We start from the raw sequence: 24592 nt of genomic DNA, 5'->3' as shown, positions 1-24592 counted from the left end.
TACAGATGTGTCCTTAGTCAGCTTGTACTAAACATTATTATACAGAAGCAGTGATATTACATGTATAATCACCAGTATGTGTACAGATGTGTCCTTAGTCAGCTTGTACTATACATTATTATACAAAAGCAGTGATATTACATGTATAATCACCAGTATATATGTGTACAGATGTGTCCTTACTCAGCTTGTACTAAACATTATTATACAGAAGCAGTGATATTACATGTATAATCACCAGTATGTGTACAGATGTGTCCTTACTCAGCTTGTACTGAACATTATTATACAGAAGCAGTGATATTACATGTATAATCACCAGTATGTATACAGATGTGTCCTTAGTCAGCTTGTACTAAACATTATTATACAGAAGCAGTGATATTACATGTATAATCACCAGTATATATGTGTACAGATGTGTCCTTACTCAGCTTGTACTAAACATTATTACACACAAGCAGTGATATTACATGTATAATCACCAGTATATATGTGTACAGATGTGTCCTTACTCAGCTTGTACTAAACATTATTATACAGAAGCAGTGATATTACATGTATAATCTCCAGTATGTGTACAGATGTGTCCTTAGCTTGTACTAAACATTATTATACAGAAGCAGTGATATTACATGTATAATCACCAGTATGTATACAGATGTGTCCTTAGTCAGCTTGTACTATACATTATTATACAGAAGCAGTGATATTACATGTATAATCACCAGTATGTGTACAGATGTGTCCTTACTCAGCTTGTACTAAACATTATTATACAGAAGCAGTGATATTACATGTATAATCACCAGTATGTGTACAGATGTGACCTTACTCAGCTTGTACTAAACATTATTATACAGAAGCAGTGATATTACATGTATAATCACCAGTAAGTGTACAGATGTGTCCTTAGTCAGCTTGTACTAAACATTATTATACAGAAGCAGTGATATTACATGTATAATCACCAGTATGTGTACAGATGTGTCCTTACTCAGCTTGTACTAAACATTATTATACAGAAGCAGTGATATTACATGTATAATCACCAGTATGTGTACAGATGTGTCCTTACTCAGCTTGTACTAAACATTATTATACAGAAGCAGTGATATTACATGTATAATCACCAGTATGTGTACAGATGTGTCCTTACTCAGCTTGTACTAAACATTATTATACAGAAGCAGTGATATTACATGTATAATCACCAGTATGTGTACAGATGTGTCCTTACTCAGCTTGTACTATACATTATTATACAGAAGCAGTGATATTACATGTATAATCACCAGTATGTGTACAGATGTGTCCTTAGTCAGCTTGTACTAAACATTATTATACAGAAGCAGTGATATTACATGTATAATCACCAGTATGTGTACAGATGTGTCCTTAGTCAGCTTGTACTATACATTATTATACAGAAGCAGTGATATTACATGTATAATCACCAGTATGTGTACAGATGTGTCCTTACTCAGCTTGTACTAAACATTATTATACAGAAGCAGTGATATTACATGTATAATCACCAGTATGTATACAGATGTGTCCTTAGTCAGCTTGTACTAAACATTATTATACAGAAGCAGTGATATTACATGTATAATCACCAGTATGTGTACAGATGTGTCCTTAGCTTGTACTATACATTATTATACAGAAGCAGTGATATTACATGTATAATCACCAGTATGTGTACAGATGTGTCCTTAGCTTGTACTAAACATTATTATACAGAAGCAGTGATATTACATGTATAATCACCAGTATGTGTACAGATGTGTCCTTAGTCAGCTTGTACTAAACATTATTATACAGAAGCAGTGATATTACATGTATAATCACCAGTATGTGTACAGATGTGACCTTACTCAGCTTGTACTAAACATTATTATACAGAAGCAGTGATATTACATGTATAATCACCAGTATGTGTACAGATGTGACCTTAGCTTGTACTAAACATTATTATACAGAAGCAGTGATATTACATGTATAATCACCAGTATGTGTACAGATGTGTCCTTAGTCAGCTTGTACTATACATTATTATACAGAAGCAGTGATATTACATGTATAATCACCAGTATGTATACAGATGTGACCTTAGTCAGCTTGTACTATACATTATTATACAGAAGCAGTGATATTACATGTATAATCACCAGTATGTGTACAGATGTGTCCTTACTCAGCTTGTACTAAACATTATTATACAGAAGCAGTGATATTACATGTATAATCACCAGTATGTGTACAGATGTGTCCTTAGCTTGTACTATACATTATTATACAGAAGCAGTGATATTACATGTATAATCACCAGTATGTGTACAGATGTGTCCTTAGTCAGCTTGTACTAAACATTATTATACAGAAGCAGTGATATTACATGTATAATCACCAGTATGTGTACAGATGTGTCCTTAGCTTGTACTATACATTATTATACAGAAGCAGTGATATTACATGTATAATCACCAGTATGTGTACAGATGTGTCCTTAGTCAGCTTGTACTAAACATTATTATACAGAAGCAGTGATATTACATGTATAATCACCAGTATGTGTACAGATGTGTCCTTAGCTTGTACTATACATTATTATACAGAAGCAGTGATATTACATGTATAATCACCAGTATGTGTACAGATGTGTCCTTAGCTTGTACTATACATTATTATACAGAAGCAGTGATATTACATGTATAATCACCAGTATGTGTACAGATGTGTCCTTAGTCAGCTTGTACTATACATTATTATACAGAAGCAGTGATATTACTTGTATAATCACCAGTATGTGTACAGATGTGTCCTTAGTCAGCTTGTACTATACATTATTATACAGAAGCAGTGATATTACATGTATAATCACCAGTATGTGTACAGATGTGTCCTTAGTCAGCTTGTACTATACATTATTATACAGAAGCAGTGATATTACATGTATAATCACCAGTATGTATACAGATGTGTCCTTAGTCAGCTTGTACTATACATTATTATACAGAAGCAGTGATATTACATGTATAATCACCAGTATGTATACAGATGTGACCTTAGTCAGCTTGTACTATACATTATTATACAGAAGCAGTGATATTACATGTATAATCACCAGTATGTGTACAGATGTGTCCTTACTCAGCTTGTACTAAACATTATTATACAGAAGCAGTGATATTACATGTATAATCACCAGTATGTGTACAGATGTGTCCTTAGCTTGTACTATACATTATTATACAGAAGCAGTGATATTACATGTATAATCACCAGTATGTGTACAGATGTGTCCTTAGTCAGCTTGTACTAAACATTATTATACAGAAGCAGTGATATTACATGTATAATCACCAGTATGTGTACAGATGTGTCCTTAGCTTGTACTATACATTATTATACAGAAGCAGTGATATTACATGTATAATCACCAGTATGTGTACAGATGTGTCCTTAGTCAGCTTGTACTAAACATTATTATACAGAAGCAGTGATATTACATGTATAATCACCAGTATGTGTACAGATGTGTCCTTAGCTTGTACTATACATTATTATACAGAAGCAGTGATATTACATGTATAATCACCAGTATGTGTACAGATGTGTCCTTAGTCAGCTTGTACTATACATTATTATACAGAAGCAGTGATATTACATGTATAATCACCAGTATGTATACAGATGTGTCCTTAGTCAGCTTGTATTAAACATTATTATACAGAAGCAGTGATATTACATGTATAATCACCAGTATGTGTACAGATGTGTCCTTAGCTTGTACTATACATTATTATACAGAAGCAGTGATATTACATGTATAATCACCAGTATGTATACAGATGTGTCCTTACTCAGCTTGTACTAAACATTATTATACAGAAGCAGTGATATTACATGTATAATCACCAGTATGTGTACAGATGTGTCCTTAGTCAGCTTGTACTAAACATTATTATACAGAAGCAGTGATATTACATGTATAATCACCAGTATGTGTACAGATGTGTCCTTAGTCAGCTTGTACTATACATTATTATACAGAAGCAGTGATATTACATGTATAATCACCAGTATGTGTACAGATGTGTCCTTACTCAGCTTGTACTAAACATTATTATACAGAAGCAGTGATATTACATGTATAATCACCAGTATGTATACAGATGTGTCCTTACTCAGCTTGTACTAAACATTATTATACAGAAGCAGTGATATTACATGTATAATCACCAGTATATATGTGTACAGATGTGTCCTTAGTCAGCTTGTACTATACATTATTATACAGAAGCAGTGATATTACATGTATAATCACCAGTATGTGTACAGATGTGTCCTTAGCTTGTACTAAACATTATTATACAGAAGCAGTGATATTACATGTATAATCACCAGTATGTGTACAGATGTGTCCTTAGTCAGCTTGTACTAAACATTATTATACAGAAGCAGTGATATTACATGTATAATCACCAGTATGTGTACAGATGTGTCCTTAGCTTGTACTATACATTATTATACAGAAGCAGTGATATTACATGTATAATCACCAGTATGTATACAGATGTGTCCTTACTCAGCTTGTACTAAACATTATTATACAGAAGCAGTGATATTACATGTATAATCACCAGTATGTGTACAGATGTGTCCTTAGTCAGCTTGTACTAAACATTATTATACAGAAGCAGTGATATTACATGTATAATCACCAGTATGTGTACAGATGTGTCCTTAGTCAGCTTGTACTAAACATTATTATACAGAAGCAGTGATATTACATGTATAATCACCAGTATGTGTACAGATGTGTCCTTAGCTTGTACTAAACATTATTATACAGAAGCAGTGATATTACATGTATAATCACCAGTATGTGTACAGATGTGTCCTTAGCTTGCACTAAACATTATACAGAAGCAGTGATATTACATGTATAATCACCAGTATATATGTGTCCTTAGTCAGCTTGCACTAAACATTATACAGTCAGTCGGTAGCAGGGTCTCCTATACACATACAGCAACAAGGAAAATGAAACGGCAGCAGTGACCAATCACAGCACAGTTTGGTCTCTGGCGCCGGTGTCGCTCACAGGCTGTGGCCAATGACAGCCTGAATGGGGTGTGTCCGCAGGGTGGATGATGACGCAGCATAATTGACAGCGGCACGCTGGTAACGGGTTGTGAGGGGCTCCGGTCTGGTGGCAGGTGCCAGCGGCACACAGACAAGCGACCTTAAAAAAAAAAAATAAAAAAAAAAATAAAAAAATCCCAAAAGCAAGAAACCAGTGGCAAAAAATAAAAACTTGCTAAAAAAAACCCAGTACCGCTTGCTATAAGCTGAATTGCCAGCACTGATTGTGCCTGTCTGTTTAGACTGGTACTATGCCAAGTGATTCAGAAGTGCTCCATGGCCATGAGATAATGACTTTTGCTGAGCGGTGATAGTTTTGTTCTCTGCGCAGTAACTTGTGATTGGCCCCTTCTTTACCAGTAATTTAATGTCCTCTACTTTCTGTGAATGTTTTAATGTTATACCTCAGTATAAGGAGCCAGTGGATCCCTTGGGATAGATCTCTGTTTGACGCGCTCACGTCCATTCTGTCTCCCACAGCTCCAAAGCGGACGACTTATCCACCGCAATTTTGAAGCAGAAGAGCCGACCCAATCGCTTAATTGTAGATGAAGCTATCAATGAAGACAACAGTGTGGTGTCTCTGTCCCAGGTGTGTATAACACAATGGCGTTATTATTATTTCTCATACAGGATAAATATAAGAACCCTTCACATTACCAGAGCGTAAGTACAACAGATAACGTAGCGCGCGCACACTGGGTGGAGCAAATAACAGGGGCAGAGCCACTCTGAAGCCTGAAGGCGCATGCAGCGGTGAGTCGTGGGTGCAAATCATTTCAGTACTCTATCTTGCACTCAGTGTATGGCTGTGGAGGGGGGGAAGCTGGTCTGCACACCCTAATTTTAAACATAAGTGGTGCTGCCATGCTGGGACTTGCAGTGTCATGCTGAAAATAGAAAAGAGAATGCAGGTGCACACTCTGAGCACTAAGAATACTGATGATTAGAACATTATGAAATTTACTCTAAAAATTGACATGGAGTTTCAATACGGTTCTTAGTACGTTTGTCCAAAAATGTATGCCCATCTACCACGTCACAGTGACCCTCATCAGGCGGGTCCCAAACATACAGTGCATCCGGAAAGTATTCGCAGCGCTTTACTTTTTCCACATTTTGTTATGTTACAGCCTTATTCCAAAATGGAATAAATTCATTTTTGTCCTCAAAATTCTACACACAATACCCCATAAGGACCAACGTGTAATGTGTTTTTTGTTTTGAGATTTTTACAAATATTAAAAAAAAAAAACTAAGAAATCACATGTACGTAAGTATTCACAGCCTTTGCTCAATACTTTGTTGATGCACGTTTGGCAGCAATTACAGCCTCAAGTCTTTTTGAATATGAGGCCACAAGCTTGGCACACCTATTTTTGGGCAGTTTCGCCCATTCCTCTTTGCAGCACCTCTCAAGCTCCATCAGGTTGGATGGGAAGCGTCGGTGCACAGCCATTTTCACATCTCTCCAGAGATGTTCAATCGAATTCAAGTCTGGGCTCTGGCTGGGCCACTCAAGGACATTCACAGAGTTGTCCTGAAGCCACTGCTTTGATACCTTGGCTGTGTGCTTAGGGTCGTTGTCCTGCTGAAAGATGAACCGTTGCCCCAGTCTGAGGTCAAGAGCGCTCTGGAGCAGGTTTTCATCCAGGATGTTTCTGTACATTGCTGCATTCATCTTTCCCTCTATCCTGAAAAACATCCCCACAGCAAGATGCTGCCACCACCATGCTTCACTGTAGGGATGGTATTGGCCTGGTGATGAGCGCTGCCTGGTTTCTTCCAAACATAATGTCTGGCATTCACGCCAAAGAATTCAATCTTTGTTTCTCATGGTCTGAGAGTACAGGTGCATTTTGGCAAACTCCAGGTGGGCTGCCATGTGCTTTTCTCTTTCATCCACTAGGGGACGCTGGAGGTGCAGGTGCTTACGCTGGGGTATAGAGGCGTGGATAGCTGGAGCCGGCACTTTAAATAATTTAGAAGTGTGAAGCTCCTCCCCCTCTATGCCCCACCAGCCCTCAGTTTAGAAAATGTGCCCTTGGAGCTGGTCACAACCTGCTGTGCTCCAGCAAGTCAAAGAGTTTATTTCTTTTATTTAACATATATTTATTTATTTTTGTTTTATTATTCTCTACATCTTTTACATTTTTTTTTCTGAGTACCCTTCCCCACCTCTCTAAAGGTGGGGTCCGGGTTACTGGCACCCTGTTAACTCCATGGGTTACAGGAAGGAGTGTGCAGTGCTTCACTAAAAGCATCTGCCAGCTCCTTACTGCCGCACACAGCACACACACACACGGAAGAAGAAGACTGTGAGTGCTGTTCACGAGGAGCCGTCCGGATGGGAGCGCAGTGAGTATAAATCATCTGCGCATCCCCAGTCCCCTGTCCTGCGGCCAGCTCTGGCTTGTTAGAGCGCGATAGCGCTGTTTACTATATAAAACTCTCTCCCCGCTCATGGGCGCGGCTAGCGGCTCCTACTCAGCGGGGCTTGCACAGAGGGGAGAGGATCCTGCAGGCGGGGGCAGCCATTTTCTAGCCCTTAGGGCATAGAGAAAGGGGGCGGAGCCTAACAGCGCGGGCTCACTGTCCTAATAGAGCGGCTCCCTGTCTAGAGAACGCGGCAGGGGCTGTGTGCACAGCGTGGCTGCCATGTTTAACTCATAAAAGAACTGCATCTCTCCACTACAGACTGTATGCAGTGATTACAGAAGGCTGATTCTCCTGGCTACATCCCTGGCAAAGAGGTTGTGAGTAACTGGGGTGTTTGGCAGGGAATCTAATTGTGGGAAAGAGTGGGGAGTGCCTCTTCCTCTGTGTCCCATACCAGCCTTCTGTTCTATTTCTATTTCTCTTTTCATTGCTGTACTCTGTGTCTGGGTGACTGTGTGTATCCATGTCAAACAGAACAAAAGCTGCTCAAAAGATGTTTGTCTGTTCTAAGTGTAACAACAAACTATCCAGGCCGCATGCTGCCGGGTCCACTTTATGTGAGGCTTGTATAGCAATAGATCCGCCTATGACTATTACGGCCGCACCTGCTCCCCCATGGGCCGCTGACATGGTAGGTGTGATGACGGATTTAACGTCTGAGTTAGCTGAGGCACGTAGGTCTCAACCTCCCTGGGTGGAAGGGCTAACTAAGTCTCTAGACACCCTTGTACAGGTGATGGGTACAGTGGTGCCTGCACCCTCCACCTCCTACCAAAGACCGACACAAAAGCGTACTCTGGCGACTGTTCTCCAATCAGAAGAGTCGGACGAAGAATTCCTCGCTACGGAGGAAACAGAAGAAGGGGAATTGGAAGAAGCGTTACAGGATGCTTCTCCTCAAGAATTAGAGTCCACCTCTCCAGGGGTGGAATCTCTAATTTTGGCGGTCAGAAAAGTTCTGAATCTACCTGAGGATGTACTACCTGCATCCCAGGAGTGTGAATTATTTCATGAACGACCAAAGAGCTCTACGGTTTTTCCATTCTCACAGCAGCTTCAACAGCAGCTCTCAGTGGCCTGGAAGCAACCGGATAAACGGTTCCAAATTCAGCGCCGGTTTACGTCTAGTTATCCCTTTCCATCAGCCATGATGGAAAAGTGGGAAACACCCCCTCCAGTCGATGCGTCAGTCTCCCGTCTCTCTAAGAAAACAGCACTCCCAGTACCGGGAGCTACAGTACTAAAAGATCCTTCGGATTGTAAGTTGGAGACAACGCTAAAATCAATTTATACTGCAGCGGGGGCTCAACTTAGACCCACCCTTGTTACCGCTTGGGTTAACAAGGCAGTGGTCGGCTGGGCTGACCAGTTGATTACCGGTTTGGACTCTGGTACATCAAGAGCAGAGTTACGTCTACTAGCAGAACACATCCGTGAGTCTGCAGTTTTCCTGGGAGAAGCTTCGAAAGATATTAGTCAGATTAGTTCTCGCATATCTGCTTCTGCTATTTCCGCCCGCAGAGCCCTGTGGTTGCGCGCTTGGCAGGCAGATGCAGAATCCAAGCGTGCGGTGGAGGGTTTACCTTTCACAGGCGATATGCTGTTTGGCCCGGAACTGGACAAATGGATATCCCAGGCCACGGGGGGTAAGTCTTCCTTCCTTCTGTCGGTTGCTCCAGCTCCCAGGAGATCTTATAATGGACCTTCCTTTCAGTCCTTTCGTGCGCCACATTCCTTTCGTGGTAGAGCCAGAGGTGCTCCCACGCAACATAGAGGTGACAGAGGTAGAGGTCGTCCACACCCTGTTGCACGTAGACCAGAGCCTAAACCAGCGGAAAAGCAGGTGGCATGACGGTCTTCCGTCCCACCTGGGACCTCCTGCAGTAGGAGCCCACCTGAAAGATTTTCAACAGGTTTGGAACCAGACCTCTACAGAACCGTGGATCCGCAGACTAATTTCCCTGGGGTACCGAATAGACTTCGAAGTCCCCCCTCCACCTCGGTTCTTCACCACAAGTCTGCCAACGCCTGCAAGCAAGGCCAAGGTTTTACAGGAGGCTATCCAGTCTCTAGTAGTATCCTCTGTACTAGTTCCGGTCCCGGAACATCAGAGAGGTTTGGGGTTTTACTCGAACCTGTTTGTAGTACCAAAACCAGATGGCTCGGTCAGGCCTATCTTAAACCTCAGGTCTTTGAACCTGTATCTGAAGATTTATCGCTTCAAAATGGAGTCTCTGCAGTCAGTCATAGCGAGCTTGGAACCAGGGGAGTTCCTATTATCCATGGATATCAAGGATGCCTATCTCCATGTCCCCATTTGGGAACCTCACCAGGCTTTTCTGCGTTTCGCCATATTGAAGGATCATTATCAGTTTCGGGCATTGCCGTTAGGGTTATCCTCGGCTCCCCGCGTCTTTACCAAACTCATGTCAGTAATGATCGCTCTCCTTCGGTCAGCAGGAGTGAACATAATCCCTTATTTGGACGACCTGTTAATCAAGGCTCCATCGGTATCTCTTCTATCAAATCAGGCCTTACTGACATATCAGACCCTAATCCAACACGGTTGGATAATCAACTTCAAAAAATCACATCTCACTCCGTCCCAGAAACTTCTTTTTCTGGGCATGATCTTGGATACGACCTCACAACGGGTTTTTCTTCCATTAGACAAGGCCCGGGATATCCGGTTGTTAGTTCAGCTGGTCCTCAGAACAAGGAAGGTGTCCCTGCTTCTTTGTCTGCGCCTCTTGGGGAAGATGGTAGCAGCTTTCGAGGCGCTACAGTTCGGTCGATTCCACTCCAGGGAGTTTCAGCTGGAACTGCTATCACAGGGGTCAGGGTCTCATCTGCTTCTTCATCGACAGATCCGTCTGAGCCCGGGTACCAGAGTGGCCCTTCTTTGGTGGACGCAATCCACCAATCTGTTAGCGGGCAGAAGATTCTGAGTGTGGGACTGGATCATTATAACAACAGATGCCAGCCTTCGAGGTTGGAGAGCTGTAGTCCTCGATCATCACGTTCAGGGTCGATGGTCCCATCGAGAACAGAAGTGGCCGATAAATGTGTTGAAACTCAGAGCGATTTACAATGCTCTGATAGAGGCAACAGACTTGCTAAAGGCTCGTCCGGTAAGAGTTCAGTCCGACAACGCGACGGCCGTCGCTTACATCAACCGCCAAGGAGGGACTCTGAGTCGCATGGCTATGCGGGAAGTAACTCAGATCCTTTGGTGGGCCGAAAGACAGTCAGTAATCCTGTCGGCAGTATTCATACCGGGTGTGGACAACTGGGAAGCGGATTACCTGAGTCGACAGGATATGCATCCCGGGGAATGGATGCTTCATCCAGAGGTGTTCAACGCGCTGATACGTCGATGGGGATGTCCTCAGGTGGACCTCATGGCGTCGCGATTGAATCGTCAGCTCCCAGTATACGTTTCAAGAACTCGGGATCCGCAGGCAGCAGAGGTAGACGCCCTGACAAGTCCGTGGATCTACGACTTCGTTTACATTTTCCCTCCGATTCCGCTTCTTCCTCGTCTTCTAAAAAGGATAAAACAAGAAACCGCCTCTGTAATTCTTGTAGCTCCGAACTGGCCTCGGAGAAGTTTGTTCTCGGACCTTCGGTCCCTATTGTCAGACGATCCGTGGCCCCTTCCTCTACGCCTGGATCTTCTACAGCAGGGCCCATTCGTACACCCCAATTTAGCGCAACTGCGTTTAACGGGGTGGCTCTTGAAACCGATATCCTAAGACGCAGGGGCATCCCGGACGCGGTTATTCCCACCATGCTACACGCCAGGAAACCAGTTTCGGCTGCGCATTATCATCGCATCTGGCGTGCTTATATCTCATGGTGTTCTAGTCGGGGTCTTCCGTCTAGAATTTTTCGGTTGTCCCGGTTTCTACTTTTCCTTCAGACTGGTCTGGATTCTGGTCTTCGGCTAGGAACTCTAAAGGTGCAGGTTTCTGCCCTTTCCATTTTCTTTCAACAAAAATTGACCCTCATTCCTGAGGTGCAGACGTTTCTTCAAGGAGTCTTGCGGGTGCAGCCTCCTTTTGTACCTCCGATAGCTCCCTGGGACCTAGACTTAGTGCTTAGGTTTCTTCAGTCGCCCATGTGTGAACCTTTTGGAGGAGGTTGATCTTAAGTACTTGTCTTGGAAGACTGTCCTCCTCCTGGCTCTCGCTTCGGCTTGTCGAGTTTCGGAATTGGGTGCTCTGTCCTGTCGGCCACCGTACCTTGTGTTTCATGCTGATAGGGCGGAACTCCGGACGGTAACCTCCTTTCTTCCCAAGGTTGTGTCGGCTTTTCATATCAATCAGCCTATTGTCGTACCGTCGTTGCGGGAGGACTCTGGTGGATCTTCTACCTTGGATGTGGTTAGGGCTCTCCGCATCTATGTTGCCAGGACGGCGTCTCTCCGTAAATCTGAGTCATTTTTTGTCCTCTATGATGCTGTTCGGAGGGGTTGGCCGGCATCTAAGCAGACTTTGGCACGTTGGATCCGGCTGACTATTCATCAGGCTTATAATAGTGCTGACCGTCGTCCTCCTTCCTCCATTTCAGCTCATTCCACACGTTCTGTGGGTGCGTCATGGGCGGCCGGTAGAGGAGCCTCCACGTCACAATTGTGCCGTGCGGCTACTTGGTCTTCAGTTCACACGTTTGTCAAGTTTTACAAGTTTGATACGTTTGCTACTTCGGCATCCCGTTTTGGCCGCCTTGTCCTGCAGGCGCCGCAGAGCGCTCCCGCCCGTGGGGAAAACTTTGGGACGTCCCCAGCGTAAGCACCTCCAGTGTCCCCTAGTGGATGAAAGAGAAAATGGGATTTTGGTACCTACCGGTAAATCCTTTTCTCTGATTCCACAGGGGACACTGGACGCCCACCTCAGCGCTCTTCGCCTGCCTGTTCGGTTTGTTCCGTATGTTTTAATTATTGTGTGTTCTTCTCTCCCTTTTACTCCGCTTGTTCTCAATCTCCTCTCGGTCTTCATTTTCTAAACTGAGGGCTAGTGGGGCATAGAGGGGGAGGAGCTTCACACTTCTAAATTATTTAAAGTGCCGGATCCAGCTATCCACGCCTCTATACCCCAGCGTAAGCACCTCCAGTGTCCCCTGTGGAATCAGAGAAAAGGATTTACCGGTAGGTACCAAAATCCCATTTTTACTAAGGAGTGGCTTCTGTCTGGCCACTCTACCATACAGGCCTGATGGTGGATTGCTGCAGAGATGGTTGTCCTTCTGGAAGGTTCTCCTCTCTCCACAGAGGAATGCTGTGATAGTGACCATCAGGTTCTTGGTCACCTCCCTGACTAGGGTCCTTCTCCCCCGATCGCTCAGTTTAGATGGCCGGCCAACTCTAGGAAGAGTCCTGTTGGTTCCGAACTTCTTCCATTTACGGATGATGGAGGCCACTGTGCTCATTGGGACTTTCAAAGCAGCACATTTTTCTGTACCCTCCCCCAGATTTGTGCCTTGAGACAATCCTATCTCGGAGGTCTACAGACAATTCCTTGGACTTCATGCTTGGTTTGTGCTCTGACATGCCCTGTCAAGTGTGGGACCTTATATAGACAGGTGTATGCCTTTCAAAATCATGTCCAATCATCTGAATTTACCACAGGTGGATTCCAATTAAGTTGTAGGAACATCTCAAGGATGATCATTGGAACCGGGATGCACCTGAGCTCAATTTTGAGCTTCATGGCAAAGGCTGTGAATACTTATGTACATGTGACTTCTTAGTGTGTTTTTTTTTTTTATTTTTTTTTTAATTAAATTTGCAAAAATCTCAAACTTTTTACACGTTGTCATTATGGGGTATTGTGTGTAGAATTTTGAGGACAAAAATGAATTTATTCCATTTTGGAATAAGGCTGTAACATAACAAAATGTGGATAAGGTGAGGCGTTGTGAATACTAATCGGATGCACTGTATATTATAATGATATTGGTATTGTTAGTGCTTAGAGTGCACCTGCAATTCCTTTTCTTTCTGTACTCGGTGTAGACCATGTTAGTCTCTGAAATAGGAGAAGGAGAGACAGAAGCAGAGCGTTGTATTAAGGACATACCACAGGGCAGAGAACCCTGCCCATGAGAGCTTATATACTATTTCCACCATAGTAAGAATGCTTGTGTCCACTAATTGGTCGGTGCTATATGGATTACACAGTCACCTGCAAGTTAGTAATTTTGTGTTCTGTAAAGAGAACCTGTCAGGGTGATTTCCTCCCTCTGGATACAGAAGTCTGTGCTCTATATTTACCAACGTACAATGACGTCAAGGTCTACTTGTGTTTTATGGTAACTCAGATGTGTGGCTTTAACGTGTGACCCATAGCGAAGTCCTTTAGTAACTTAGGCCGCCGCCTGTGTCTTACAGTGTAAAATGGACGAGCTCCAGCTGTTCCGCGGAGACACCGTCCTTCTGAAGGGGAAGAAGAGACGAGAAGCTGTGTGCATAGTCCTCTCTGATGACACCTGTCCCGATGAGAAGATCCGCATGAATAGGGTTGTCCGTAATAACCTGCGGGTGCGGCTTGGAGATGTTATGAGGTAATGTTTCAGCTAAATAGAGCAGACGTGTTGTTGTTGTAATATGGAAGTGACCATGTGGTCTGCATGCAGTGGAGGCCGCCATGTTGTGGACACTTCACTAGGGACTGATGACCTCCCTGAAGCACATGGACTGTATGTTCTCTGGCCTTGTACACAGTAATCCTCCTGGGTCACAGCCTAGGAGCAGCTGCTGTAGTTATTACAGTAAATATGGGATTTTGTGTCTTTTGGTCCTGTGTGTTAGAACTGGTCTTGTGTACATTTCTCAGCATAACCCGTCTCGCACATTAATGTTGTGCTGCTCTGTCACTGGATGAAAGGGCACATTCATTGGTTTAGTAGCCAGTCTGTGCTGCATTCCCTATAGAGACCCCCTGTCGGCTAGATCCAGCTGGGGAGGGTATTGGCTCTTCTGATGATTGTCTGTTTCTATGGTCGGCCCTAAAGTGCAGCTGTCTGTGCAGAAGTGTAAGTTAATTTTCTCCATGTTACATTGGGTAACCCGGGAATGACCAGAGCAGGCCCTGCTTTCTCCAGGAGTCCTCCATCTGCGCCGATACCCCAGCCATGAAACGCTTTTATTGTGGACCCGTTACCGGTTCTTTCACCCAGGTTGCCCTTCTCTTTATTTTTTTTTTGTATGCCAGACAGTTGTCAGCCTATCACTGGAAATCTGTGTATCTAGCAGAAAATGGGAACCGGTAGTCCCCATTTTCCCCCCTGTGCAGTGCCCCCAGTACTATTCCCCTTATATAGTGCCACCAGTAGTAGTCCCCCTATGCAGGGCCCCCAGTAGTGGCACCCCCTATGCAGTGCCCCTTTTACAGTGCCCCCGGTAGTGGTCCCCCCCTGTACAGTGCCCCTTGTGCCCCCAGTAGTAAGCCCCTTATACCTTTATATAGTGCCCCAGTAGTACTCACCCCCCACACCCTTTATATTGTGCCCCTAGTAGTAGTCCAGACCCCCCCCTTGTAATGCCCCCAGTAGTATCCCCCCTTGTGGTGCCCCCAGTAGTAATCCATCTCCCCCCACCCACAGTAGAGACTTAATAAAAAAATACAAAAAAAACCACTTACCTGAAACCCGCTCCTGGTCCCGCCGCCGATATCGGCTCCTTCGTCCGCCGCTTTGCATTATGGGAGTGACGTCTCTCCCATTACCCACTGCGGGAACCGGAAGATGTCCGGCAGTGGGAGCAGCAGCCGATGAGTCTGTCTGGCTCTTATCAGCTGCTAAAGCAAACACACAGCTGCCAGAGCCGGCGGCTGTGTGTTTGTGCTGTGTAGTGCTGACCGAACTCCGCCCGGTCAGCGCTACACACGCGGTGCAGCTGTGTCACAGAGACACAGATGGCCCGCATGGTATGCAGCTGAGGCGCCTTCCACTATGTGGCGTATCATGCGTAACGGGAGAATCGGCCCTGATCACTACACTAGCATATACAGTCAGGTGCATAAATATTGGGACTTTGACAGAATTTTCATATTTTGGCCTCTTTTCACCACCACAATGGCTTTGAAATGAAACAAACAAGATGTGCTTTAACTGCAGACTTTCAGATTTAATTTGAGGGTAATTACATCCAAATCAGGTGAACGGTGTAGGAATTACAATGGTTTCTATATGTGCCTCCCACTTTTTAAGGGGCCAAAAGTAATGGGACTATCAACTCAAAAGCTTATTTCATGGACATGTGTGGGCTATTCCCTCGTTATTTCATTATCAATTAAGCAGGTAAAAGGTCTGGAGTTGATTCTAGGTATGACATTTGCATTTGGAATCAGTTGCTGTTGACTCTCAATATGAGATCGAAAGAGCTGTCACTATCAGTGAAGCAAGCCATCATTAGGCTGAAAAATCAAAACAAACCCATCAGAGAGATAGGAAAAACATTAGGTGTGGCCAAATCAACTGTTTGGAACATTCTTAAAAAGAAAGAACGCATCGGAGAGCTCAGCAACACCAAAAGACCCGGAAGACCACGGAAAACAACTGTGGTGGATGACGGAAGAATTATTTCCCTGGGGAAGCATGGTGGTGGTAGTGTCATGGCGTGGGCATGTCTGGCTGCCAATGGAACTGGTTCCCTTGTATTTATTGATGATGTGACCGCTGACAAAAGCAGCAGAATGAATTCTGAAGTGTTTTGGGCAATATTATATGCTCATATTCAGTCAAATGCTTCAGAACTCATTGGACGGCGCTTCACAGTGCAGATGGACAATGGCCCGAAGCATACTGCAAAAGCAACCAAAGAGTTTTTTTAAGGCTAAAAAGTGGAATGTTATGCAATGGCCAAGTCAATCCCCTGACCTGAATCCGATTGAGCATGCATTTCACTTGATGAAGACAACACTGAAGGGAAAATGCCCCAAGAACAAGCAGGAACTGAAGACATTTGCAGTAGAGGCCTGGCAGAGCATCACCAGGGATGAAACCCAGCGTCTGGTGATGTCTATGCGTTCCAGACTTCAGGCTGTAATTGCCTGCAAAGGATTTGCAACAAAGTATTAAAAAGTGAAAGTTAGATTTAGGATTGTTTAGTTTGTCCCATTACTTTTGGCCCCTTAAAGTGGGTCGCACACATATAGAAACCGTTGTAATTCCTACACCGTTCACCTGATTTGGATGTAATTACCCTCAAATTAAATCTGAAAGTCTGCAGGTAAATCACATCTTGTTTGTTTCATTTCAAAGCCATTGTGGTGGTGAATAGAGGCCAAAATATGAGAATTCTGTCAATGCCCCAATATTTATGCACCTGACTGTATACCTAACGCCATTAGAGTTCCCCAGCTGAGGTGTAATATGGAAGTGACCAGAACTGCCTGTGCGACCTCTGTATAGTAATGTTACCTTTCACACTTCTTATTGTGCATTTCCTCATTACATTGCTTCTGTCTGCAGCATTCAGCCGTATCCTGATGTGAAGTACGGCAAGCGGATCCATGTGTTACCCATAGACGATACCGTAGAGGGCATTACCGGCAACCTGTTTGAAGTGTATCTCAAACCATATTTCCTGGAAGCCTACAGGCCAATCAGAAAAGGTATTTACCCGCTGAATAGCTCTCCGGCCCCCGTCCTCCTCTTGTGTCCACGTCCTGTGCAGCCTAATACTGTGCTCCTCACTGTCCCGTAATCTGAAGTCCTCAATTCTGTTACTACCTCGTCCTTTCTACTTGTCATTGCCCGTTTATTGTAATTGTTAGTAGCTGTATTATATTAGCCAATTTGTGCCTCTGCAGTTTCTAGTGACCCTTTAACATCTATTCCTAGTACACCGCTACAGCCGAACAATAATAACTGACCCTTATCCTCACAATGCAGTTCTTCTTCTTCGCCCTGGAGATTGGAATCCCAAATCCACAGCGCCATCGGCATTTCCTGTCTCCCATTATCTCAGTATTGGGGTGTTGGTCTCTCTGAAATTAAAGGGGCTCACTTATCGTTTCAGTTTATAACCTGAACTGTTACATCGTTCTGTGCATTCCATTAGTAAATGACTTAATGGGTGTTTGTATCCCAGGTGACATCTTCCTGGTGCGTGGTGGGATGCGTGCGGTGGAGTTCAAGGTGGTGGAGACAGACCCCAGCCCGTATTGTATAGTAGCCCCGGATACTGTGATCCACTGTGAAGGAGAGCCTATTAAACGGGAGGTAAGTACAGGGGTACACAGACCGGGTGAGCAGGGTGACCGGTAACCCGGGCTAAGTGTTACTGGGAGGATGAGTAGTAGTGTCACTTATGGCTCAGAGATGGCTGTAATGAGACCTCATCACAGCGAGACATCTATAGAGTATAGAGACATCCTTACTGCTACAGTGCTCCATGCGTCTTACGTTTTGTCCCGGCAGGATGAAGAGGAGTCTCTAAATGAAGTGGGCTATGACGACATCGGGGGTTGCAGGAAGCAGTTGGCTCAGATTAAGGAGATGGTGGAGCTCCCGCTGAGGCATCCGGCTCTATTCAAAGCAATTGGCGTAAAGGTAAATGTAGATTCTTCACTTCTCCCAGTGTGTTTCCCTTTTACGGGTCCATACGACATTATGAAATGTATTTTATTGTTAAATGCAGCCTCCCCGTGGAATCCTGCTGTACGGACCCCCAGGAACTGGAAAGACCCTCATTGCCCGAGCTGTTGCTAATGAAACTGGCGCGTTTTTCTTCCTCATTAATGGTAAGAGATCTCAGAGTGGTGAATTTCAGCAGAGACCGTGTGTGTCATTTACCTGCTCATATTGTACCTAAACCTGCTTCATTAGCCCAAATACAGTGTTCAGTCAACGGATGTCCCTACAGCCTGGTACCAGTGTTCCCTGCAGCCTGGTACCAGTGTTCCCTGTATAGGCTGCTGCTTTCTGCATCCGTATCACCCACTTCTGATGGGTTGTCCCGCTCCCTTCCGATGTGCTCCCCGGCGCGACTTGTGTCGCTCCCTTCCGATGTGCTCCCCGGCGCGGCTTGTGTCGCTCCCTTCCGATGTGCTCCCCGGCGCGGCTTGTGTCGCTCCCTTCCGATGTGCTCCCCGGCGCGGCTTGTGTCGCTCCCTTCCGATGTGCTCCCCGGCGCGGCTTGTGTCGCTCCCTTCCGATGTGCTCCCCGGCGCAGGTAGTACATCACGTGGGAAATGTCCCTGGTCAGATATGTTCTCATTCTCCTAGCATTTGTGAGCCGTTTGGCAGGAGATGCTTGGTGCGACTTGGGTGCTCTGCCACAGGCAGTTGGTCACACACAAGTGAAATGCCAGCGCCAGTAGTCGGGGCACCAGTGCATTGTACTTTTGTCGCACTAGTGATGTGAATAATTGTGTAAAAGACGCTGGATGGACATTTGGCGCGGCTAAGTTAGTGTGTGGCGAGTTTGGGCTATTTGCATTTGGACACATCTGTATGTCTGGTAATTATAAGGTAATTATTTCATCGCCTATCCTCTTATATAGCCGGATAGGTGATGAAAGTGTTTGTTCTTTTTTTCTTTTTCTGGAAATGTCGTACCCGTTATTTTTAGATCATTGATACCAATAGTACTTTGAAGTCCCCAGACACCTTGTATTGGGGAGTTAGTGGTTAGGGTAATGCCCAGTGTAATAACGTGTTCCTCACCTGCTCTGCCCAGGACCTGAGATTATGAGTAAACTGGCTGGAGAATCTGAGAGCAACCTGCGCAAAGCCTTTGAGGAAGCGGAGAAGAACGCCCCTGCCATTATCTTCATAGACGAACTGGACGCCATCGCCCCTAAGAGAGAGAAGGTATGTATGTGTGTGTACAGATTGACGTCTGTTTCCCGGCTGGTGGGTTATATGAGCATAACAGTCAGACTCATGCCCGTAATCTCTGCAGACTCACGGAGAAGTGGAACGCCGGATTGTCTCTCAGCTGCTAACATTGATGGACGGTCTAAAACAGAGAGCGCATGTCATAGTCATGGCTGCCACCAATCGACCCAACAGCATTGACCCAGCACTAAGACGTTTCGGTAAGCCCCCAGACATGGGACGTCCGTGGCTGCTGAAACACTTCCTATAATCCATGGTCACATGTCTGCTGTCACTCTTCTCCTCTAAGTTATATTGTGCCCCCTACAGGCCGCTTTGACAGGGAGGTTGATATCGGGATCCCCGATGCTACCGGCAGGCTGGAAATTCTACAGATTCACACCAAGAACATGAAGTTGGCAGATGATGTTGATCTAGAACAGGTCAGGTTTACATTTTGCATTATGAATATGGTCCCTAAAGGGGTTTTGTCATTCTGTGTATTATCATTGGCGGCTTATCCCGGACAGCTTAGAATTTGTATGTTATTACAGTGTGTCTCCCCTAAGGTGTACTAACAGCTTAATGATTCGTCATTAAACATTACAACCCACTTTCACCGCTGCCCTACGTAGCATGGCATCTGCATAGTGCAGGGGAGTGTCTGTGGGCAAACCCCCCCTACACGGCCACTCCTTTCCACAAGGCCACACCTCTTTTGGGGGCGCTTAGGTTTTCCCTCCCTCTGCCCCTATATGTTGGATGGGGGTGTGTGAAGTTGTCACGCTTTTGTTGCTGTAGCAAAACTTTCTACCAGACCGTTGAGCGCTGCAGCACGTGGGGTCGGCTGGGTACCTCTCTCCATCTTCCCACGTGGTCTTGAATCCATAGTCTGTGACCATAAATTACCGAATCACCAAAATCTGCTCTTCCAAAACAGTCGGCCCTGCGCTTCACACTTCCATATTCTCTTGGGATAGAATGCTGTAAGGTTCTACCTGTGATGACACAGGGGTCAGGGATCCATTGTGGAAGAGTCAAACCTGTAAAGCGTTAAATTCTGTAAACCTTGGAAGCTGTCTGACTGTTCCTCTCTCCTGCAGGTTGCTAATGAGACCCACGGTCACGTAGGAGCCGATCTGGCCGCTCTGTGCTCTGAGGCCGCTCTCCAAGCCATCCGCAAGAAGATGGACCTCATAGATTTGGAGGATGAAACCATAGATGCTGAAGTGATGAATTCCTTGGCTGTCACAATGGATGATTTCAGGGTAAGCGAGATGCTGTCACTTTCCATTCATCAGTTCTGTCCGGCGTAGGGACCCAGATGTAAATGTATAGTGATGGATTACAATTGTTTCTCCCCTGGCAGTGGGCACTAAGTCAGAGTAACCCCTCGGCCCTGCGTGAGACGGTGGTGGAGGTACCACAGGTTACCTGGGAGGATATTGGTGGCTTGGAAGATGTGAAGAGGGAGCTGCAGGAGCTGGTACAGGTGAGTTTATCCGGACATTTGCCCCCTCTTCTGTTAGTTGGAGCTCTGTACCTCATGTGCACCTAATACCTATGTGGGAATGGGTGGTAGCGCTTCCTAAAACTATGCCGTAACCTCGTTGTCTCAGAAATGTCTAATGTCTCTTGTGGGTTGTGTGTGACGGTAAGCTGTACATTGCAATTAGGCTTGTACTCTGTTCCATTCTCGCTTGTTTTCTCCTTTCAGTATCCTGTGGAACATCCAGACAAGTTCTTGAAGTTCGGGATGACCCCATCTAAAGGCGTACTGTTTTACGGGCCACCTGGATGCGGTAAAACTTTGTTAGCCAAGGCCATTGCCAACGAATGTCAAGCCAATTTCATCTCTATCAAAGGCCCCGAGCTGCTCACCATGTGGTTCGGAGAGTCTGAGGCCAACGTCCGGGAGATCTTTGACAAGGTGAGGAATGGCTGTCTCTAAGCCTATATGGAGATCATACTTTGCATCTCACGGGAGCTCTCTTAAGAGTTTGGCGTCTGTGTTTTAGGCTCGGCAAGCCGCTCCCTGTGTTCTGTTCTTTGATGAATTGGACTCCATTGCCAAGGCCCGTGGTGGTAACATTGGTGATGGCGGCGGAGCTGCTGATAGAGTAATTAACCAAATCCTGACCGAGATGGATGGAATGTCTACCAAAAAGAATGTCTTCATCATCGGAGCCACCAACAGGCCGGACATCATTGACCCCGCCATTCTGCGTCCTGGGCGTCTGGATCAGCTCATCTACATCCCACTGCCAGACGAGAAGTCCCGTATCGCTATCTTAAAGGCCAACCTGAGGAAGTCTCCAGTTGCCAAGGTATGCGGTCTCTTATATACAGATAGACCTAGATTATTGCGTTTTGTCTATTGTTTTCAGCGCTGGACAGTCAGCGATAGGGCTCTGCAAGGCATCAGTTTTGTGTCTCCTAACAAATGGGTAACAATCTGTGCCATAGCCTACGATAGCATTAATAATCCGTGTGTGTCCTGTAGGATGTGGATCTGGACTTCCTGGCCAAGATGACGAACGGTTTCTCTGGGGCTGACCTGACAGAAATTTGTCAGCGGGCCTGCAAGTTGGCCATCCGGGAATCCATCGAGAATGAGATTAGGAGAGAACGTGAGAGACAGACAAACCCTTCCGCCATGGTATGGATAGGGGAAACCTGATTTTTTTTTTTTTAATCCCTGTATTTTTACATTCTATGTTTGACCCGTTTATTTGATTTTTTTTTTTTTGATTTTTTTTTCCCCCCCCCAACACAGGAGGTAGAAGAGGACGACCCCGTACCTGAAATCCGCCGCGATCACTTTGAGGAAGCCATGCGCTTCGCCCGTCGCTCAGTCAGTGACAATGACATCAGAAAGTATGAAATGTTTGCACAGACCTTGCAGCAGAGTCGCGGTTTCGGCAGTTTCAGGTAAATTGCTGCCGTTATTCACCCATTACCTGTGGTCTCGGCATTCTGGCACTTAAACTGGCAAAATGACTTCTTGACCGCACAAACTTGGGAAAATCCCATTATATTGAGGTCTATAGTATCTCTGTAGTGGGCAGGAGAGCGAATGTACCATAGCTGTACAGTATAAGGTTCACTATTGGGCCGCGGAGGGGCTTAGCACTATGAGTGGTGATCTCTAGGTCCATTACAACGAGAGCGGTAACTTGTCAGCGAGGTTCTATATGTTACATGTCCACGTTCTGTGCAGGCCCCCAAGTGTTTCCTCCTTTGTGCTGATGGCAGCCTGGGAAGGTCTACAGTCCGCCGGCTTCCCGACTGTCAAATCCCGGCAAGGTACTAATGACAGGCGTCGAAACCCCGACGCCTGTCATTAGACCTATGCTGGGAGCCAGACGCCTGGCATACCGAATGAAGGTAAGCCAGGCGCGGACAGCCGCGGGAGGAGAGGGTTAGGTTAGTTCCTAAACCTTTTCTCCCCCCACCCCCCCCTTCCCTCCCGGGAGGGATAGGTTTAGGAACTTAGAGGGGGGTTAGGCACTAGAGGGGAGGTTAGGCACCCCTATATGAGGCTGGCGGTATTACATACTGATCCCCATGGGATAGTTAATTTGTACTGTTGGGGTTTATTAGTCGACTAATACCCAATGGTTCCCCTCTTTATATTCCTGTATTGGTCATTGTTTAAGACAATGAACCAATATTTTATATACGGTGTTGTATGTTTATACTGTACAATATTTGCTCTCCATAGATTTCCCTCTGGGGGCCAGGGAGGAGCCGGCCCAAGCCAAGGCACAGGTGGCGGTGCTGGTGGAAGCCACTTTGCTGAAGAAGAAGACGACCTCTACGGCTAGACGAGCCCCTGGCGCCATCTGACTTGTACAGCAGCGATATTCCTACGTTAATGGACACTTTGCTTTCCATTCCTCAGTCTGCGCACCCCACTCCTCCTCGTTTTTTGTTTTGTTATCTGGGTGTGAGAAGACGGGTGATGGGGCTGTTGGGCTGAAACCTTTTTTTTTTTTTTTTTTCTCCCCCCTCCACCTCCGGGTTACAGAGCGTCTCAGCGCTGTACGAGCTGTGTACAGCGCAGGGCAGCCGTTCCTCAGGCCTGACATTGCGACTCCGCAGTACCCGGATCCGGCCTGTATTTTGTTGCTTGATATTTTAAACCCACAGCTCTGATGCCTTCAGCCCCCTCGTCCAATCTAGAACCAGGATCCGGACCTTCCGACAAGCAGAGTCACAGTTAGCCGTGTAGTTGCCGTTGTGCGCAGGCTGGCGGGTGCTGGCCTCTGGCTTTTTAGAAGGTTAATATTTATGTGTGTTTGTGGGGCAACTCGAGCGACAAATACACGTTCGGATCCGTATTAAATAAATGCTGCACCGCGAGTATCGTACAGCAGGAGATGGAGAACGTGCAGCGGGTTTTTTTCTATCTTAGTATTGGCCATATAATGTTATTGGATTAAAGAAACAAAACGCAGGTTGACGTCTAACATGAGAATAAACTGATTTATCACTGACTTTGCTGGCTGTCAGATTTCATTTCAGTACTGTAGCTTGAAATTGTTACCCCCATCGTTCCTCTTGCTGATCTCGAGTACTTGGGATGGGCAGGTGGGACGCAGTATTGTGGTGAGAAGACCTCTGCCCTTGGCTGCTAAGCCGCTGTTTACACGGTCGGTGGGCTGGCTGCTTTACAAGTAAAGCTTATAAAAATGTAGCCGGAAAAGGGAATTATTTTTTTTCCAGAAACGCCGTGTAATATGCTGGCGCTGAATAAAGGTATTATTCCCAGATCTGTGTTCTGGCTGGACACTTGGTTATGATGAAGTACAGGGGTCCTGGGCTCTTTGCCCCAGTTCTGTGTACATGAGCTGACTGGCGCGGCCACATTCGCAATGCACTGGCCTGCTGGATACTACTAGTCATTCACTAGGCCACAGGTTCTCAAACTTGGTCCTCGGGACCCCAAACAGTGCATGTTTTCCAAATCTCCTCACAGAATCACAAGTGAAAAAACTATCTCCACTTGTGGATCTTTTAAAATGTGTCAGTGAGTAATGAATACACCTGTGCACCAGCTGGGTAACCAGGGGAATGTGTCAATGAGTAATGAATACACTTGTGCACCAGCTGGGTAACCAGGGGAATGTGTCAGTGAGTAATGAATACATCTGTGCTCCTGCTGGGTGAC

At 45.4% G+C, this 24592-nt stretch overlaps 1 protein-coding gene across 1 annotated transcript in view; it reads left to right on the top strand.

Moving 5' to 3' along the window:
• VCP (valosin containing protein) overlaps window positions 1-23918 on the top strand; it is a 54818-nt gene extending 30900 nt beyond the window's left edge. Inside the window, exons 2-17 of the mRNA XM_088453604.1 lie at window positions 5635-5746; window positions 13985-14157; window positions 17068-17210; window positions 17690-17820; window positions 18019-18150; window positions 18239-18341; window positions 19280-19413; window positions 19505-19640; window positions 19750-19862; window positions 20523-20687; window positions 20789-20911; window positions 21137-21349; window positions 21438-21746; window positions 21923-22078; window positions 22196-22350; window positions 23144-23918. Coding sequence (XP_088309730.1) covers window positions 5635-5746; window positions 13985-14157; window positions 17068-17210; window positions 17690-17820; window positions 18019-18150; window positions 18239-18341; window positions 19280-19413; window positions 19505-19640; window positions 19750-19862; window positions 20523-20687; window positions 20789-20911; window positions 21137-21349; window positions 21438-21746; window positions 21923-22078; window positions 22196-22350; window positions 23144-23246 — 2401 coding nt within the window. The 3' untranslated portion in view covers window positions 23247-23918. The remainder of the gene's footprint in view (window positions 1-5634; window positions 5747-13984; window positions 14158-17067; window positions 17211-17689; window positions 17821-18018; window positions 18151-18238; window positions 18342-19279; window positions 19414-19504; window positions 19641-19749; window positions 19863-20522; window positions 20688-20788; window positions 20912-21136; window positions 21350-21437; window positions 21747-21922; window positions 22079-22195; window positions 22351-23143) is intronic.
• Window positions 23919-24592: the final 674 nt, after the last annotated feature.

The sequence above is a fragment of the Taudactylus pleione genome, unplaced genomic scaffold (genome assembly GCF_031769625.1).
Source record: "Taudactylus pleione unplaced genomic scaffold, aTauple2 ptg000584l, whole genome shotgun sequence".
Taxonomy (NCBI): domain Eukaryota; kingdom Metazoa; phylum Chordata; class Amphibia; order Anura; family Myobatrachidae; genus Taudactylus; species Taudactylus pleione.
Note: the sequence above shows the minus strand (reverse complement) of the source record. Positions and strands in the feature narration are given on the sequence as shown.